The sequence below is a fragment of the Triturus cristatus genome, unplaced genomic scaffold, assembly GCF_964204655.1.
Source record: "Triturus cristatus unplaced genomic scaffold, aTriCri1.1 SCAFFOLD_404, whole genome shotgun sequence".
In the NCBI taxonomy this organism is placed as follows: Eukaryota; Metazoa; Chordata; class Amphibia; order Caudata; family Salamandridae; genus Triturus; species Triturus cristatus.
In genome coordinates this window covers 109,508-128,257 of record NW_028187991.1, presented here as the reverse complement: position 1 = coordinate 128,257, position 18,750 = coordinate 109,508, and the positions used below count along the sequence as shown (strand labels likewise).

The 18,750-nt window shown below is 39.0% G+C and overlaps 1 protein-coding gene across 1 annotated transcript in view; it reads right to left on the bottom strand.

Annotated features, from left to right (window-relative positions):
- Positions 1 to 10,158, bottom strand: part of LOC146770436 (uncharacterized) — a 113,876-nt gene extending 103,718 nt beyond the window's left edge. Inside the window, exons 1-2 of the mRNA XM_085640452.1 lie at positions 10,049 to 10,158; positions 1,374 to 7,065 (exon numbers count right to left, since the gene is read on the bottom strand). Coding sequence (XP_085496578.1) covers positions 1,374 to 7,022 — 5,649 coding nt within the window. The 5' untranslated portion in view covers positions 7,023 to 7,065; positions 10,049 to 10,158. The remainder of the gene's footprint in view (positions 1 to 1,373; positions 7,066 to 10,048) is intronic.
- Positions 10,159 to 18,750: the final 8,592 nt, after the last annotated feature.

The following is an 18,750-nucleotide window of genomic DNA, read 5'->3' as shown; positions in this document are numbered from 1 at the left end:
GTCATCTAAAAACAATACTTTTTTCTTTAAAATACCGTCTGATATTTTTGTTTCAGAAGTACATTCACAATAATATATCTCAAATAACTCCAAAATACATCTGATTTTATTTCCTTTAGGCCAAATAGTATTTTTTATTCTTTCCCTGGAATAAATTTCCAAGGGAAAACCATTAAAATTCTAAAGTTTAATCTGTCCAGATCTCACCGATTCTCTGTAACATTTTGGTTCACGAAAATTTTTCGAATAATTTATTTAGTCCACAATAGAATTGCTTACTTTTCCACATGGCCAAATAGTAATTTTTGAAATTATTTTTGAAAAAATTTCCAGTGGCAGTCCAATAACATTCCAAAATTTAAAATGTGCAGAAGTTACCGATAATCTCTAAATTATTGGTTTTTCAAAATTGCATTAAAAATTTAAAAAGTCCACATTACAATTGGTTATCTTTCCTTTAGGCCAAATGATAATTTTAAAAATCTTTTTTCTACAAAATTGCAATGGTAATCCTGTAAAATGGTAAAATTATTTTGTCCAGATCTTGCCAAGTCTCTCTAAAATTTAGGTTTCAGGAAGATTAGATAGGAATTTGCTAAATCAAAAGGCAAACGTTGTTTGAAAATCAATTGGGAATCATTACACAGTGTCCATCCTTTTTCACATTTTAGATAAACTGTGTAATGTCCAGAAGTAACAGTAGGTCCATCATGGAAAATTATTGCAACAGTTACAAAAGTTTTTCCTGAAATTGATAATTGCTGTCCTGTAAACTTCTTTATTAAAGTATCCAATTTTGATCCATCAGCTCTACATCGTTGCATCATTAAAATTACATACTGTCCGTATTCCCTTAAAATTAATGTTGATAACATGTCAGAATTACACTCACCACATTTCATGCTATGATTAGCATCTTTAACTAAGTTTGCAAAAGTGACTGTTTTACTCTCTGGCAATGTCAAATAAATAAACCTTTCATTATCAACAATAGAACCACTTATATTATAACAATTATCACAACTATGTTCCCATTTATAAGAGAGACCAAAAAAAATGTCAATGGGAACTCCTTCTTCTTCCACTACCTGAAGAAAATACATCAAAAATTCGTGAGCATCTTGCTGTTCATTTTGAGAAAACTGTGTTCGTCCTGAACATACATCTAAAAGTTTTCTAATATCAGTAGCACTTTCTATTTGAGTTTTATCTTTACTCAGCTTTTGAAAAAGGAGACTGAGCTCTGAACATAATCTTTTTCCCTGATTTATTATTATCTGCTCTTGCAAACTTTCCAGATAAAAAGCAACATTCAGCACTACATTTGCGTAGCAGTTGACACCAGAGCTATTTTCAAAATGACATCCTACAACCTGTTCTTCATTTTCCTTATTCTTTTTGCTTGCAATTACATCACTCCTCTTTTTTTTCCTCTTCTCTACATCTTCATTACAGATATTCTCATTTCTCCTTTTACGAGAAACTACACGTTTCTCCAACACAGGATACTGACCTAAATGAGGAGCATAGCTTCTTCTTAATCTATTATACTCCTTTACACAGTTTGTATCAGCACTAACTTTTGAGTCATCGAAGTCTATCATGAATAAACCTGATAATGTTTTGACTCGTGACAAAGCAACATATGCCATACCTTCTTTGAACACACTAGATCCAATGTTCACAAATGCACAATCTACAGTCAATCCTTGAGACTTGTGAATAGTTACAGCATATGCTAGAGAAAACGGAAACTGCTTCCTACGTACATATAAGTCTTTCACAAGCATGAAACGAACTGAACAACGACAAATGTCTTTAACTTCCTCTATCTGATCAAATTTTATTTTTAACCATTCAATTCCATCTTTTTTCTGATAATTAATAAAACCCACAACTCTTCCCATCGCTCCATTTACTAAGCCTTTTTCAACATCCAAATTTCTCCTTAAAAACACTCTACAGTTCATGCAAACATATAGATTTTTTTCTAATCCTGCTGTTTTGGAGATGTTCTTCTCTAGTGAGTCCAATTTATTTTTCAGTTTGCCTGTTACTGTGACAGTAATTCTTCCATCCTCAATTTTGTCCACTGCTTCCAATTTCATGATCTCTTCCTTTTCCAATTTCAAAAGCTCCTCATTGAATATTGAGCATTCACGTAGAGTTGGCATTAAGCAGATGACACTTTTGTTTTCTGCAATGTTCTTGTATATCTTCTCTGCAACTATTTCTTCCTTTGGAAATAAATTATGTAGCAGCCGAGTCTGTAATGCTTTTTTGCCAGCTTCTGTGAGTAGTCCAATCCTGATATCTTTCAGAATACTTCCATATTCTTCATCGTTTGCTTGCCTCATATTAGTTGTAAGTTCCTTGTACTCAAAGAAGGACCAAATATTTGTATTACCGATGCTTCCCAATGACTTCTTCGTGTCTTCATGTGTCACAGTATTAAACACTGGTTGTCCTTTAACCGGAGTAAGTTGCAAAAGATCCCCAAAAACGATGACGTGTTTTCCACCAAATAACACGTCATAGTCTGTCTTCAAAATTTGCTGCATTCTTAAATGCACAAAGGCAAGCATTAAGTTTGATACCATGCTCACCTCATCAATAATGAGAACTTGCATCTTCTTCAATACTCTTGAAACTTCCAAGCATGCTTCTCCAGTTAGCTTGTTGAATTGTATTTTGTTCTCATGCTCCACTGGTAACATTAGCAAACGATGTAAGGTGATTCCTTTTATGTTATATGCTGCTAACCCAGTTGGAGCAGTAACCACACAAGACAAAGTAGAATCTGTTTTTTGCTTTAGGTAGCTTCTGATGACTTTAATTAGGAAACTTTTTCCAGTGCCAGCTTGTCCGCTTACATACATCCTGATTGGATGAAATGATGTGCATGAGCACTCTTTTTTTTCATGTAGAAATCCGTGTTCAATTTTGTTTTTGATCTCTTCATAAATTTGTTGCTGCTCTTGATTCAGTTGTCTTTCCAAATTTTCTAAGTCTATAAATTCTTCTTGAGCTTGATTCATAGCCGTTTCCACTTCATTCATGGCTATTGATGCTTCATTTTCAACGATTGGTTGTCCTAGGGGATCTTGACTGTATGTTCCTGAACTTTGGCTGTCCTGAGAACTGTCTCTAGCAATTTCTGCTGCAATTGTAGTTTCCTGTTCAATTTCTTCATTTAACATTTGCAGATAAGTTGAGAATGTACTGCATTGTATGCTGTCTTTGCAAGCATTAAAAGAATCTTCATAGCTCTGGAATTCTCCCAGTAGTTCATCCTCTGAACGCCATGGTTTAAACAACTGTAAAAGAGCCAAGTAGTAAAATTCTTTCTTGTCGGTAGTGTCGCAACTCAGCTTCCGGTGATTTATCAAACTTCCTTTGGTTTGCTTCACCAAACATCCTTCTTCACCAACGACTTTATATTTTCCATTATTGATGTCTTCTGCAGCTTTCCGTGAATAAATGTAGTTCTGCAGCACTTCATAGAGACACATGTTCTCCAGATGATGACTTCTCTTGGGATAATATGTGTCCAACATGTTTGTTTTCAATATATCTGTACTTTCAGGTTCGAACTGTGCCAAATATTCAATTTCTCCAACAGATTTCAGTACCCGATTTCTCATTGCTGCAAGGCCTAAACTTGCCCAAATTATTCTTCTTGACTTCGAGTAGAGACTTGCAGAAGATAATCTATCTGAACATTCGTAGGATCCAATTTCTCGATGCGATAACATCTTCAAACTGAAACTGTACAGCTTCTTACTGACAGTCTTCTCGTGAGAAATCTCTTCCCACATTTCCTTCAATTCTGTTTTTTCTGATTTCGTAATGTAAGACGTTACATATCGAGCAACAGCAATGGAATTGTCAGCAACATACTGTATATCCATGTTAGCGTTCCACATGGATAAAATGACTGGGTTGTAGTCATTTATATTTTTTGATTCTTCTTTTCTTTTAAGGTTGTAGGTATTCTTAGGTGATTTTCTTGTGATAGTATGTCTCACAGCTGACATAAAACTGTTGACTCTTCCATTTGTAAGAACAGGTCTAGGAAATCCAAATCGACATTTAGTGTAGTATTTTTCTTTGCTCTTGTATTTCCGTCGACAGTATTTTCCACACCGATGACTTTGGAAACGTAGAACTTGCTCCTTTAACTTGTACTCTTCTGTGCTTTTAGGTATAGCACATGTTGCATATTCTTCAATGTAAGATAACACTGCTTCATCAGTATCTGTTCCAAACTTTGGGGCATCCTTGATCCACAGCAGCATATGAATATGAGGAGCACCTCTTGCCTGGTACTCTTTTCTCCAAAAGAAATCCACTACTTCTCCAAGGGGTGGATTTTTTTTATTGCAGATGAAGGACATCATAGCCTCAAATCTATGATTGAAATATCTGCAAACATTAACCGGATCCAATGAGCACAGTTCTCCTGCTGTCTTGTATTCGATGTTTTCAATGTTTGAATTGGCCTCTCGTAGAAAATCCAGTAAATCATCCCAAGCGTACTCGGCGCAGCTTAGGGTAAGGAACCATGTTGGTGTTCCTAAATTGCGTAACATGCATTTTAGTTCACCATGGCGTCGGTACCAATATTCATTTGTCCCACGCTGACAAGCCATCAGATTGATCAGTTGTGTTTCCAAATGATCATCTCGGTGCTGCACTTTCTCCATAAAATCCTTAGCAGACACATTTTGTAAATGTACTCCACTTTTTAAAATGTGATTTACTGCATAAGACAGTGCAGACAAGTCGCTTTCAAATAAAAGATGGAACAAATAAGGGATACTTTGTCGAAATCTGGGATCTTCAGCATATAGTCTTGTAGTCCGATACTCAGAAGCTGGAATCTGTTCCGGACGTTCATCGTATCGTCCTCCTTTTCCTTTAGGAAACAGCTGGGGAAAACATCGAGCTTCCAAGCTCTCCTCCCATACACTCACGGGATTTCCTTTTGCTTTCTTCATCTGAAAGAGATCAATATTGTCTCCCATAACTTCTTTCGAATGGAGAGGATGTATGCTAAAATGTTCATAAATTTCTTCTTCCTTTGACTTGTCCACTTTTTCAATTTGTCCACTTGGTGTTTCTGTATCTCCTTGTAAATCTTCTTCTTCTTCTTCTTCTACTATATAAATTGATTCATACCATTTGTTATTTTTTTTCAAATACAAATTTGCTCTTTGTACTTTCCGCACATCTACCAGCTCCTGCCAAATCTTCTTATTCTTTGTAGGTACACCATTAACCAGAATAATTAATGGTTCAGTTTCCAAAGTATCCGCATCAATAGTTTCCATATTTTTTTTCAAATCCAAGGGCAAATACACCACTCTACCTTTTAAACCTCTCACTAAATCTGAAGGAGGTAATTTACCAGTTTTGGGCTCCATACGTACTATGGTCTGGAACGGATGAACACATTGAATGAGTATAGACTCATATGTATTTAATTCAGAAAGTTCAGCAGGAATAGCATCCAATTCTAAATTATTATGTACAGCTCTGGTCGGCATTCTATTTTCCTCTAACTTGTTGTAGCAGTATTTACAAATACGCTGATCTTCACCCAATTCAAAACAATTTTCAAGAAATATATATGTTGCAAAATCCATCCACTTATAATTATCTTCATTTTCACTCTTTCTGTAGAGATCAACATTCCTAGTTTGTTTTCTATAATGAGTTCTGCGGCAACAAATACAAGTAACATTTGGTCTTTCATTAGAGACTATTGCAAATTTTGTTATGTGATCATTAAATGTCTTACTTACACAAGGTTCTACATTCTCTTCCACTTCTGCCTCATTTACTGTGTCCTTCTCTGCACTGTTTTGTTCAGGACCAAAGTAACAAAACTGAATTTCATCAACAACCTTCTCTACATCTGATACCGTTCCTCGGAACAGAGCCCTATTCAATTCATTTAACTTTATTGCTGGACTTTTGGCAAAATACAACCGTCTCACAAACTTTCTCATTTCAGTATGATGAACAGCCAGCATCCTAAAATGATGGAAAACACTATTGCACACTTTTCTAGATAGACAAGCAAGAGAATGACCCTGCAAACCAGTATTCTCTCTCACTCTGCATGGATCCAGACTTTGAAGCACCTTAATCTTTTGTTTTACACTTTTTTTACTATATTCTCTTAGAAACTCTCGAAATCTGTCAATAGATTCCTGACGCACAGTGCAAATACTACTACAATTCCAAGTGTACACTGGGGCTTTAGGACGTCTCCCCATTGCCTCATCTGCCATCACTTGTACCTCATCTCTTGGAACCATTATCTCCTTCTCCATTATGCAACCATTTTTTACTTCGTATGAACGACCTCTGGTGTCAACTGCATGCAGCAAACTATTACTTTGAAAATAGCTCTCTTCATTAAAAAAAGGTTCACTACTTGAGCTATGCATCCACTTTCCTAAAAACACTTTACAAAAATTTGTTCTGTTCACTACTCTTTTGCTTTTGCTTTGTGATTTCAGTACATTAACCATTTTATCTAATGTACGCATCCTATTCAAAATTAATATGAATAGTTTCCTTTTTAATTCTAATGCCTTTGCTGCAATGGCTTCAATTTCTTTTTTTCTCTTATAATATTTAGCCTTTTGCTTATATTTCTTTATATCCTTTATCAAATTGGACATAACTCTTCTCTGAAACATTTTTCTACGTATCTCTTTAAATGCTGTTTTTCTGTTTATGTTAAACTTTTCAATTGCAGAAGGTATATTTGCATTAACTAAATCCTCAATTTTTTGCTGTTCTGTAGGTTTTGTTACATTTTTCCGAGAACAGACATTTTGTACATTTTTGTTTGTTTTCAATATTTTGTTTAGGAATTGTCTTTTTTGCTTACCAGAAGATTTTTTCTTTTTCCCAACATCAGCATCTTCTACTAACTTTGGTCCTCCAGTTGTCCTCAAATATAGTTTTTTTTTTAGCGTTTTTTGAACTCGAGATTTTGTAGGCATCTTAAATTTTGTTCACTGTTCTTCAGCAATACCTGCAAAAAAACTAAAAAAAAAATTCTTTATTGAATTTAAATATATTACTACATTTCTTTTCACAATAGTCACAAAACGAAATTTCTTTGCCAATTTGAATGCACACAAACTCCTCTTTTTTTTTGGGCAAGTGAAAATCTGTATAACAAACTGTCACATTATGAAACCAAGCTGTTTTTTTTTCAGACCACCACCGTGTGTATTCTCTGTGACTGCCTACACTCCAGCAGGGGCAACCAGCCTTAGTGATGCTGAATGTATTTGCATTACAGACTTAAACCTGAAAACCCCACTCGCTTCTAATTACTGTGCATGACTATACATGGCAAGCACATGGGTGTGTGCTAAACCTCTGCTTCTTCCCCCAAAAATTCGCTCCTCTTTTCCATCTACTGCAACTGTGAAATCACCAGAGCAAGACGCAATACATTTCTGCCTATAATTCTTCTATGCACACAGAGTCATGTTTTCACATTAGTGCCAAAACGAAATTTCTTTGCCAATTTGAAAGCACACTTACTGCTCTTTTTTTTTCGGGCCAAGTGAAAATCTCTTTTTACACTTTGAAATCACTTTTACAGACTGACACATTCTGAAACCTTTTTTTTTAAATTTATTTAAATGCACATGTCCAAGCTGTTTTTTTTTCAGACCACCACCGTGTGTATTCTCTGTGACTGCCTACACTCCAGCAGGGGCAACCAGCCTTAGTGATGCTGAATGTATTTGCATTACAGACTTAAACCTGAAAACCCCACTCGCTTCTAATTACTGTGCATGACTATACATGGCAAGCACATGGGTGTGTGCTAAACCTCTGCTTCTTCCCCCAAAAATTCGCTCCTCTTTTCCATCTACTGCAACTGTGAAATCACCAGAGCAAGACGCAATACATTTCTGCCTATAATTCTTCTATGCACACAGAGTCATGTTTTCACATTAGTGCCAAAACGAAATTTCTTTGCCAATTTGAAAGCACACTTACTGCTCTTTTTTTTTCGGGCCAAGTGAAAATCTCTTTTTACACTTTGAAATCACTTTTACAGACTGACACATTCTGAAACCTTTTTTTTAAATTTATTTAAATGCACATGTCCAAGCTGTTTTTTTTTCAGACCACCACCGTGTGTATTCTCTGTGACTGCCTACACTCCAGCAGGGGCAACCAGCCTTAGTGATGCTGAATGTATTTGCATTACAGACTTAAACCTGAAAACCCCACTCGCTTCTAATTACTGTGCATGACTATACATGGCAAGCACATGGGTGTGTGCTAAACCTCTGCTTCTTCCCCCAAAAATTCGCTCCTCTTTTCCATCTACTGCAACTGTGAAATCACCAGAGCAAGACGCAATACATTTCTGCCTATAATTCTTCTATGCACACAGAGTCATGTTTTCACATTAGTGCCAAAACGAAATTTCTTTGCCAATTTGAAAGCACACTTACTGCTCTTTTTTTTTCGGGCCAAGTGAAAATCTCTTTTTACACTTTGAAATCACTTTTACAGACTGACACATTCTGAAACCTTTTTTTTAAATTTATTTAAATGCACATGTCCAAGCTGTTTTTTTTTCAGACCACCACCGTGTGTATTCTCTGTGACTGCCTACACTCCAGCAGGGGCAACCAGCCTTAGTGATGCTGAATGTATTTGCATTACAGACTTAAACCTGAAAACCCCACTCGCTTCTAATTACTGTGCATGACTATACATGGCAAGCACATGGGTGTGTGCTAAACCTCTGCTTCTTCCCCCAAAAATTCGCTCCACTTTTCCATCTACTGCAACTGTGAAATCACCAGAGCAAGACGCAATACATTTCTGCCTATAATTCTTCTATGCACACAGAGTCATGTTTTCACATTAGTGCCAAAACGAAATTTCTTTGCCAATTTGAAAGCACACTTACTGCTCTTTTTTTTTCGGGCCAAGTGAAAATCTCTTTTTACACTTTGAAATCACTTTTACAGACTGACACATTCTGAAACCTTTTTTTTTAAATTTATTTAAATGCACATGTCCAAGCTGTTTTTTTTTCAGACCACCACCGTGTGTATTCTCTGTGACTGCCTACACTCCAGCAGGGGCAACCAGCCTTAGTGATGCTGAATGTATTTGCATTACAGACTTAAACCTGAAAACCCCACTCGCTTCTAATTACTGTGCATGACTATACATGGCAAGCACATGGGTGTGTGCTAAACCTCTGCTTCTTCCCCCAAAAATTCGCTCCTCTTTTCCATCTACTGCAACTGTGAAATCACCAGAGCAAGACGCAATACATTTCTGCCTATAATTCTTCTATGCACACAGAGTCATGTTTTCACATTAGTGCCAAAACGAAATTTCTTTGCCAATTTGAAAGCACACTTACTGCTCTTTTTTTTTCGGGCCAAGTGAAAATCTCTTTTTACACTTTGAAATCACTTTTACAGACTGACACATTCTGAAACCTTTTTTTTTAAATTTATTTAAATGCACATGTCCAAGCTGTTTTTTTTTCAGACCACCACCGTGTGCATTCTCTGTGACTGCCTACACTCCAGCAGGGGCAACCAGCCTTAGTGATGCTGAATGTATTTGCATTACAGACTTAAACCTGAAAACCCCACTCGCTTCTAATTACTGTGCATGACTATACATGGCAAGCACATGGGTGTGTGCTAAACCTCTGCTTCTTCCCCCAAAAATTCGCTCCTCTTTTCCATCTACTGCAACTGTGAAATCACCAGAGCAAGACGCAATACATTTCTGCCTATAATTCTTCTATGCACACACAGTCATGTTTTCACATTAGTGCCAAAACGAAATTTCTTTGCCAATTTGAAAGCACACTTACTGCTCTTTTTTTTTCGGGCCAAGTGAAAATCTCTTTTACAGACTGACACATTATGAATCCACCATGTGTAACTACAACAAAAACAATTCCCATTTCTATTATTCATTTCTTAAGTTACCACATACATCCCCTCTCAAACTGTAAACTCACCTTTAAAATTAGTTAGTTGTGAAAGAAATGTGTCACTCAAACAGCAGATTATCAGAGCCAGGATCTCTGTTCTGTACACCTCTCTCCTCTCAGCAGAACCAGATAATGGCAAACTTTCCCTCTATTTTTCCACACATATACATGTAAGTTTCAAATCTCAGTGCTTCCCCCTTTTTTTCAAATGTAATGACACATTTCTATTGGTTGAAAACCAACCCTTTTCCAAAAGTACCCTGCCCCCAACTTGACTTCTGCCTAGTACCCTTCCCCCAACTTGACTTCTGCCTGCTACCATAGCAACAGCTCATGGAACACTGCTGTGTGCAGTTAGGTCAGAAGTTCGACACACAATGTTTCAATTCCACAGAGCAAGAGTGCTTGACTTTTCAAACCTAACTGCAAATCCATAGTACTGTTCTTTGGTTACACATTTTTTTGTACCAATACAAAACATGCTTCTATTAATTTTCACATACAGCCTAGTTTTTTTTCTAGAATGGTATGAAACAGCCAATCAGTTCTTTTTGTTTTGTAAAAAATATGTATGCCTCCATTTCCAAACTGTCTTTCTTTTCATATTGCCATTCTACTGAAAGACACCTCCTGAGTGCATCCAGTTCTCCTTTGAAGATGTTCACAGTGTGGATTGTAGGGCACAGCTATGTCTTCTGGAGTGAAAAGTTTGCAGAGAAAACAGATATGGTGAGAGACCTTGCTTTGCCAAATGTAGACATTAAATGGATTGGTCAGAGAGGGTTAAAGTGGCACCAATTGATGCCATTGGTGAAATCCTTCATGCAAATCCAACACCCTGACCTCATAATAGTGCACTGTGGTGGCAATGACCTAGGCACTTTGACTGGGGTAGGTCTGGAAATGCTTATGAAGGACACCTTTGCACAACTGTTTACACTTTTCCCTAAAACTGCCTTTGTGTTTTCCAACATATGCCAAAGGCAAAAATGGAACTGGTCCAATCATTTCTGTCCACAGATTGACAAAGCAAGAAAGCACGTCAACAAATCTGTTTCTGCTTTCCTCCGTGACTATGGTATGGGTGCCATTTACCACAACAACTTGCGTTACGACATGCAAGACATTTATAGAGGAGATGGTGTGCACTTCAATGATGAAGGGAACAGAGTCTTCCTCTTGAACCTTAGACTCTGCATCGGTACTTACTTGTAGGTACCACTAAAAAAATGACTCCATAAACACAACAGCTCTTTTTAGAGCTCCCTAATTTCTAAACTCTTAAATCTGATTTTCATTTATTTATTTTTATTTTTTTTACCGTACGCTTACCGTGAGCTTACCGTACGCGTACCCCGTGATTTTTTTTAAAATCAATAAATGTTTTTTTTGTACTTTTCTGTCCTTCTTTGACCCCCTTACAATTGTTAGGGGGTCTGTAACTCTCCTCATTGCCCCCTTTCCTTGTTTTCACTCTTTTTTTTCAGAGTGAAATACACAAAATGGCGGCCGCCGCTTCCTGGTTTCGGCCGATTCGAATGTTTACTAAGATCTAAGAGCCAATCAGAATCGCGCTCGCGCACGCCACCGTACGCTTACCGTAAGCGTACGGTAAGCGTACCGTAAGCTGGCTCAGATATATATATTGATTTAAAGGCTATTTTCTCAAAATCAACTGAACTGATTTACACCAAACCTACAAAAGGCACTTCCTTGACCTACGGACTACCTCTCTGCCAAATTTCTAGTAATTCTGTTCAGCCGTTCGGGCTGTAGCCCTGTCTAAAGGTCCTATGGAAAAATGCATGGGAAAAACGCGTTTTGGGACCCCCCTTTTATCTCAGCCCCCGCTTGACGGATCCCCCCGAGACTTTCAGGGTAGGAGCGGAGCGTAGCGCCCCACCTATTTTGAGAAATTCGCGAGGATTCGTCGACCGGCGCCAAAGTTATTCAAAATAGAATGTTGAGGTTTTCCTATGGAAACGTGGTCCTAACTATAACTACCTACTGGCGACCGCCAGTAGGTAATATATATATATATATATATATATATATATATATATATATATATATATATATATATATATATTATTTTTTTTTTATTCTCTCCAATCCTGGTTTCAACAATTCAAAACAGGCACTGACTCCGTGGGATGCGGTGATTCAAAGAAAATCTTTATTCCATAAGATGAAACCCAGACGCATTTCGGCGGACGAGTCCGCCTTGCTCACTACATCTGGCATCACTCAGGCACGTTTCTTTTTATCATTTTGCACTCGTGACACAAACCAAAATGGTTGTCATGGCAACCAAAAAAGTGGTGAAGGACATAGAAGAGTTTCAAAAAAGTGCATGTCATGACTCAACATTACGTAAAAAACAAACATTACTGTCCACCTTTAACCAAATACCGAATGTATTACAATATTTGTTATAAATTCACAAAAACGAAACTGAACACAGGAAAATTAATAAAATTCACCAAACAATTACAATGCATTCTCTGTAGTTAATAAATTGCGCGCCACTGGGATATTGACCCCTTTTGAGAAACCTGTTGTGTCTGTCACTAGCCATTTCTATTCATAGCTTTTTCCCAATATTAGTAGTAGTGGAGTGCTAGTACTATGTGCCTCAGGATAAGACGCTGGTGCGTGAAATAATCCTTGGGCATTCGGGCGGATGTGGGGTGTAGCGTGCTTGTATGCTCGTTGTGCCCAAGTGGGCGGGATTGTTGGTGTCTCTATATTTAAGTTGGATACATGCTCTGTGTCAGTTCTGTTTCCTTGGTACTTGGTGGACTGGTGTATAGTTGCTATCTCTGTGTTGAGTGATCTAAGGGTTTTGTGAAATAGAAAGTGTTAGGACAAGGGGGATGGTGTGTGTAAATGATAAACGAGTGAAGATTAAAATGTGAAAGAAGAGTGAGTCAGATGTTAAAAAGGATTGAGTTAAAGATCTGGAGTGGGCAGCTAACGTTGTCCTTGTTTGACAGAGGTGGATAATTAAAGGTGCACACTCATTGCCTCGTCAGCGTTCATGCCGTTCGGGATTTTGCAATCTAACAAGATTATGTATCTGGATTCAAGTCCCCTGAGGGCTAGTTGTCTATTGCCTCCTCTGATGTTCTTTTTTTACACTGTCAATGACAAAGTAGGTTAGGACCTCCGCTCTGCCGCCATGTAGTGTATTTATGTGGCGGGCCACAGGATATGCAGGGTCATCGTTACTGATGGCCCTTACATGTTGCAGTATCCTTACATGTACGGGATGAATAGTACTCCCCACGTACATTTTGTTGCAGGTGCAACGCAGCACATACACTGCGAAATCAGTTTTGCAAGTGTAATTCTCCCTGATCTCGAGCGGAGTTTTTCTGAGAGAAATGGAGACTGTTTTTGTGTTTGTTCCGTGCTTGCAGGCTTTGCATTTTGTGCATTTGTAAAAACCTTTCTGGGATTTGAGCCAACTACCACCTTTGTTCTGTGCAGGAGCATTGGACACAAGCTCTTGTTTCATAGATTTGGCTCTTCTGAAAGTTAACTGAGGAAGCTTGTTGCAAGAGGGGCCTATAGTGGGATCACAACGCACTATTGGCCAGTGCCTGTACAAGATTTTTCGTAGGTTGGAGTGGTATGTGTTGTACCCTGTAATAAGCCTGGGCGTGTTTTCTGCGGATTTCTTTGGGCCTATTTTACTCTCCTTGTTTTTGAAAATGAGATCCTCCCTGGTGGTGGCTGCACACTTCTGTTTTGCTTTCTGTAAGGTTTTCGTCTTGTAACCTCTGTTTCTGAGTCTCATGTAGAGGCCCTCTGTGGATTCTTTCAGGCTCTCTTGAGTGCTGCAATTACGCTTCATTCGCAGACACTCAGCATAGGGAATGCTTTCAATAAGATTAATGGGGTGAAAGCTCCGGGCATGAAGAATGGCATTCCCTGATGTCAGCTTTCTGAATGTTCTCGAATGTACTTTGTTGTTACTGATGTACATTTCTAAGTCAAGAAATACAATTGACTTCCTACTTGTAGTACATGTGAATTTTAAGTTTAGGGCATTGTTTTTGATTTTGTCAGCAAATTCAATGGCACTCTGTTCGATGCCCTTCCACAAAATGAAAATGTCATCTATGTAGCGCCGATATTACTACATTTTCAGACATTTGTGCGTTGTATGTTTTCATGAGTACTTGCTCCTCCCACCAGCCCATATGCAAATTCGCCTAGCTGGGGGCAAAGCAAGTACCCATGGCTGTGCCCTGTGTCTGTTTGTATAGTAGCCTATCAAACATGAAGATGTTGTTCTCCAAACACCATTCAGTCATGTGTAATAACATGAGTGTGTGTTGGTAAAATCCTATGTCTCTTGTACTTTAGTGTTTCATTGCTTTCAGGCCATCTTGGTGCCTGATACTTGTATAAAGACTTTGTGCATTGAATGTTACAAACACATAATCTTCATGCCAGTTACAGTCAAAGATTTTGATTAAAAAGTCCCCAGTTTATTTTGTAAATGTAGGTAAAGCTTGGACAAACGGTTGAAGAAAAAAGTCAATGAATTTACTTGTATTTTCAAACAAACCTCCAATGGCAGATGTAATTGGTCTGCCCAGTGGGCACTCTGCATTCTTGTGATCTTTCGGGAACAGGTAGAGTTGTGGTGTCACAGGATAGTCATTTTTCATGAATTCCAACTCATACCTCGTAATCAGCCCGTTCCCTCTCCATTCATATTAACATCTGTGATATCTTTCTTTGATACTGATGATGTTAGTGGCACTGATGCGAGTGTAACAGTCCTTGTCCTGTAGTTGTCATTGCTTCTCGGTTGTACATTTCGAGGGGCCAGAGCACCACGTTGCCCCCTTTATCTGACCACCGTACAACTATTTCGGGGCATTCTTTTATTCTCTGCATGACTCTGGAGTATTTCGTTCTTTGGTTATGCTTCGTTTTGTTGATATCACTACTGCTGTCTAATGCCAGTTCCTTAAGGTCCTTGATCACCTTATCCGCAAATATATCGATATTGTCTCTCGGCATTAGTGGATTAAAGACAGATTTGGGTCTGAACGGTGTAGGGACAGTTGCATATACATTCAGATCTGATCTGATTGCTGCTTGACCACTGGTTATTACACCTGCTTCATCATCAATCTCTAACTCCGTCATGTCTCTCAGAAAGGTCATATCCGCTACACTTAGAGTGTTTGATACTGTGGGCACTATGCCTCCATATTCTCCTTCATTGGTTTTTTCCTTCATGTTAAAGAAATGTTTTCGTAATTTCAATTTACTGTAAAATGGTATAGATCTATCCTGGTCTGCGTATAATCAAAGTTTGTTTCTTTGCAAAACGATAGACCTACAGCAAGGGTTTGTTCTTCCTCATGTGTTAAAGCCATAGTTAGATTTATAACTGTGTTTTCTGTCCCTGTTGTATCTTTCATCTCCGTCTGTTCCGTCGGTCTGTGGGTTTCGTTGTTCTTTACGCTATACTTGCTCCATCGTCGGTTCTTCCTCCTTCTGCTCCTTGATTTTAAGTCCTGTTTTGTGTTTGCTCCTGTCGTGGGGGTCTTAGGCGTAGACTCATCAGACGTTCCAAGGCATAAAAAAACGAACTCCTGAACCGGTGTTGGTGCCTTGCGTGTTTGATTCCGACTTCCACTTGCTTCTGGATCAGATTCTATTTCTGAACTCAGATCGGATTCACTGGGTTCATGGTATCCTGGTGGGCCACTACTTGTTATTGATAGCTGTTGGCGACGGATGTTTTCAAATTTTCTCTCGAAGGTGTAAAATCTACCATACAGGTAATCATTCCTGCCCCGTTGGAATTTACTGGCTTTCCTTTCCTTAATCGTTTGCTCATATTTCAGTACACTGTTCTTTAAGTCTGTCAAGCCTTTCTTTACCTCATCTTGGTTGGTTATTTTTTCGAGCTCTCTGCATATTTCCTCTATTCTGGCCAATATTTTCTCTTTGTCCGTTGTTGCTAACTTAATTAGTATCTGTAACATGTTTCTCTACGATTGGGCACTGTTGTCAGCCCATGCCTGAAGCATAGCAGGATCCGAATTCTCGTAAATTGGAGCTACGAGAATACTCAGTCCTCTCGGTATGCGGCCCACCTCTAGGTATCTTTTGAGCGATGTGCACTCCCACCACTTGGCCACCTTATGCCTTCGCAGTCTCTCTAATTCACCCAGTAGTTGTTTCTAGTCGCTGCCTGCTGCTTAAGGTTGCGTGGTTCCACTCGTCGATTGCACTCCGGCGCTGTTATCTTTATCGTTGAAGATGTTAAGCGCTGCCTCCTCGCGATCCTTAACCCAATCCTCGGCCATCTCCGTGGCATATTTGTTGTCTTTGATAACCACTGCCTGTAAATTAGACAACCTACAGGACTACCTCTCCCATCAGCAACCTGGGGGGATTTGCAAAGCACAGATAGACCACACCAGTGAGCTTACCTGGATCACAGCTTGCCCTCCGGCATTCACGAGAATCAGGATACTCACGTCCGTGCAATCCAATCGGCGCTTGACGTCCCAAGATTTCGGCTTCGGGGGGCTCTCCATTTTCCTTGTTTCCAAAGATGGTCCCCTTAGCTTTCCGGCAGCGGAGTGCACCAGATCGAGGAGGGTCAGTGTAAGAGACTCCGGAGCGTCCCTAATATTCTCTCCAATCCTGGTTTCAACAATTCAAAACAGGCACGGACTCCGTGGGATGCGCTATGTATATTTAATGGGACTGCTATTTTATCATATAGAACCATTTTACATACAGCAGAATTTTGTGAAATTTCGTAAGAAAAAAAAGGGAATTTTACAAAGCCCTACTTTTAATGCAAGAAAACATCAATGACTGTCTTACAATATCAAGCATTGGCAAAGCCAATAGGTCTCACCTTGGGAACCTTATAAGTGTTAAGCCATGCAACGTTGATGTTGTTGCACCAAGGATATTGTGCTGCATAACTAAATACTTATAAGGTCCCAAAAGCGAGACCTATTGGCTATGTCAATGCTTGTTATTTATTACAGAAGCTCACTGTCAGTTAGACTCTAGGTTTTTCGCCAGTAGTTCAGTCTTTCAAGTCCCTGCCTATCTGCGTTTAACCTGACATGAGGCATTTTGACCTGGTAGATTTAATGATTGTGGAGTTTTGCCTTGGCAAGATGGTGGAAAGCTAACATTAAAGACGTGTTGGGAAAGTGACATCTCAAGGCAGTGGTGAGTAGATTAAGCCCGCTCTGTGGAACTGGGTTGACAGTATAAACACAGCAATCTTGATAGTCTCAGTGTCTAGATTCTTCATGCATACACCCTCGGATGCCACGGTTTGCTAGACATGAGTTTTTGGGTTTTTTCGCCAATACTTTGCGGAAAGCCCTCCTTTCTGTAACAGTGGTAGGACAGGTCTACAAGGGCGGTAACATTTCTTGCCTCTTTGAATGGCGGTAGAAATTACTTTTTTCTGAATGGAGAAATGTGTGCAATAAAACCATTATCCCATCTAAAAACAAGCATTTGTAATGCAATTGGTCTTTGCGAGAGTTTGAGCAATTGGCAGGGCCAGATTTAGTGCTGTTGGTGCCCAGTGTGACAATCATTTTTGCCCCCTCCCCATGACCACCTCCTCGGATTAGCTCACGACCACGGACCTCTGGGCAAAAGGGCCCCATATCTCTCCATAGGCCCTCTTACATACTTTTCATTTGTTTTAAAGCACTGGTAAAGGCTGGCTTTACTAATAAGAAGGTATATTTAACTAAATAAACCATTTTCAGCAAAATTAGGAATAGATAATGAAAGACTGGGAGAAAAACAGAACATCCTAACCTATTTTAATCAGTTTTCATGCAGCTCCCTGATGACAGTTCGTAACAGTCATTGTTCTATATTAGAGTTGTATTTTATGAACTGCGGTAACAAAAGGATCTCTTTAACAAAAGCAGTAATCCACTCAGCTATCCACATAAAATACCGAGCTGTGGCCTGCATGGTATGCGCTCTTTGCAGCAGGCATATTAACCCACTGTGCTACTTTATGGAGTCAAAGCTGGCACTAGACAAAACTCTGATCTCTCTCTCTAGCAGGAACATTAATCACAAGAGTTCTCTTGACATTTTTATTGCTGCGCGAAATCTTAACGCACAAGGAACTCTTCTGCAGCTGTTTTTAAATTGTAGTTTATTGCTAAATACAGTGCCCCCTCCCCAGGTCAGTGCCAGTGTGGTCGCACCAGTCGCACTGCCCGAAAGCCGGGCCTGGCTATTGGCATTGTAAATGACAATGCCTTTTATTTGTGTTTTGAAGACCTGCAACCAGTGCGTGTAAATGCTATAAGTACAAAGTGCGTGTTTACGCACGGCTTGCAAGTTTTCAAAACACATAAATAAAAGGCCTTGTCATTTACAATTTCAATAGCTCAAAATTGCAAATGTGAGACCTATTGCAATGGCAGAGTTGTGCAGAGTGGCAGACTGTGAGAGTCTGGATTATAGATTACTGTGGAGAGCAAGGAAAGAGCTCCTAATGATCTATTATCCATTACCGATACACACACAATCCCCTCACGGTCCACCCCAAGGACCCCGCTTAACTGCCCCACAATACTCGACCTCAAGAACAATGCCTCCTGGACAACCTTCAACCTCTACAGAGAAGAAACTATCCTAAACACGCTCACTACTCTGAATCCGTCCAATCATTTCACAGACCCACTCCC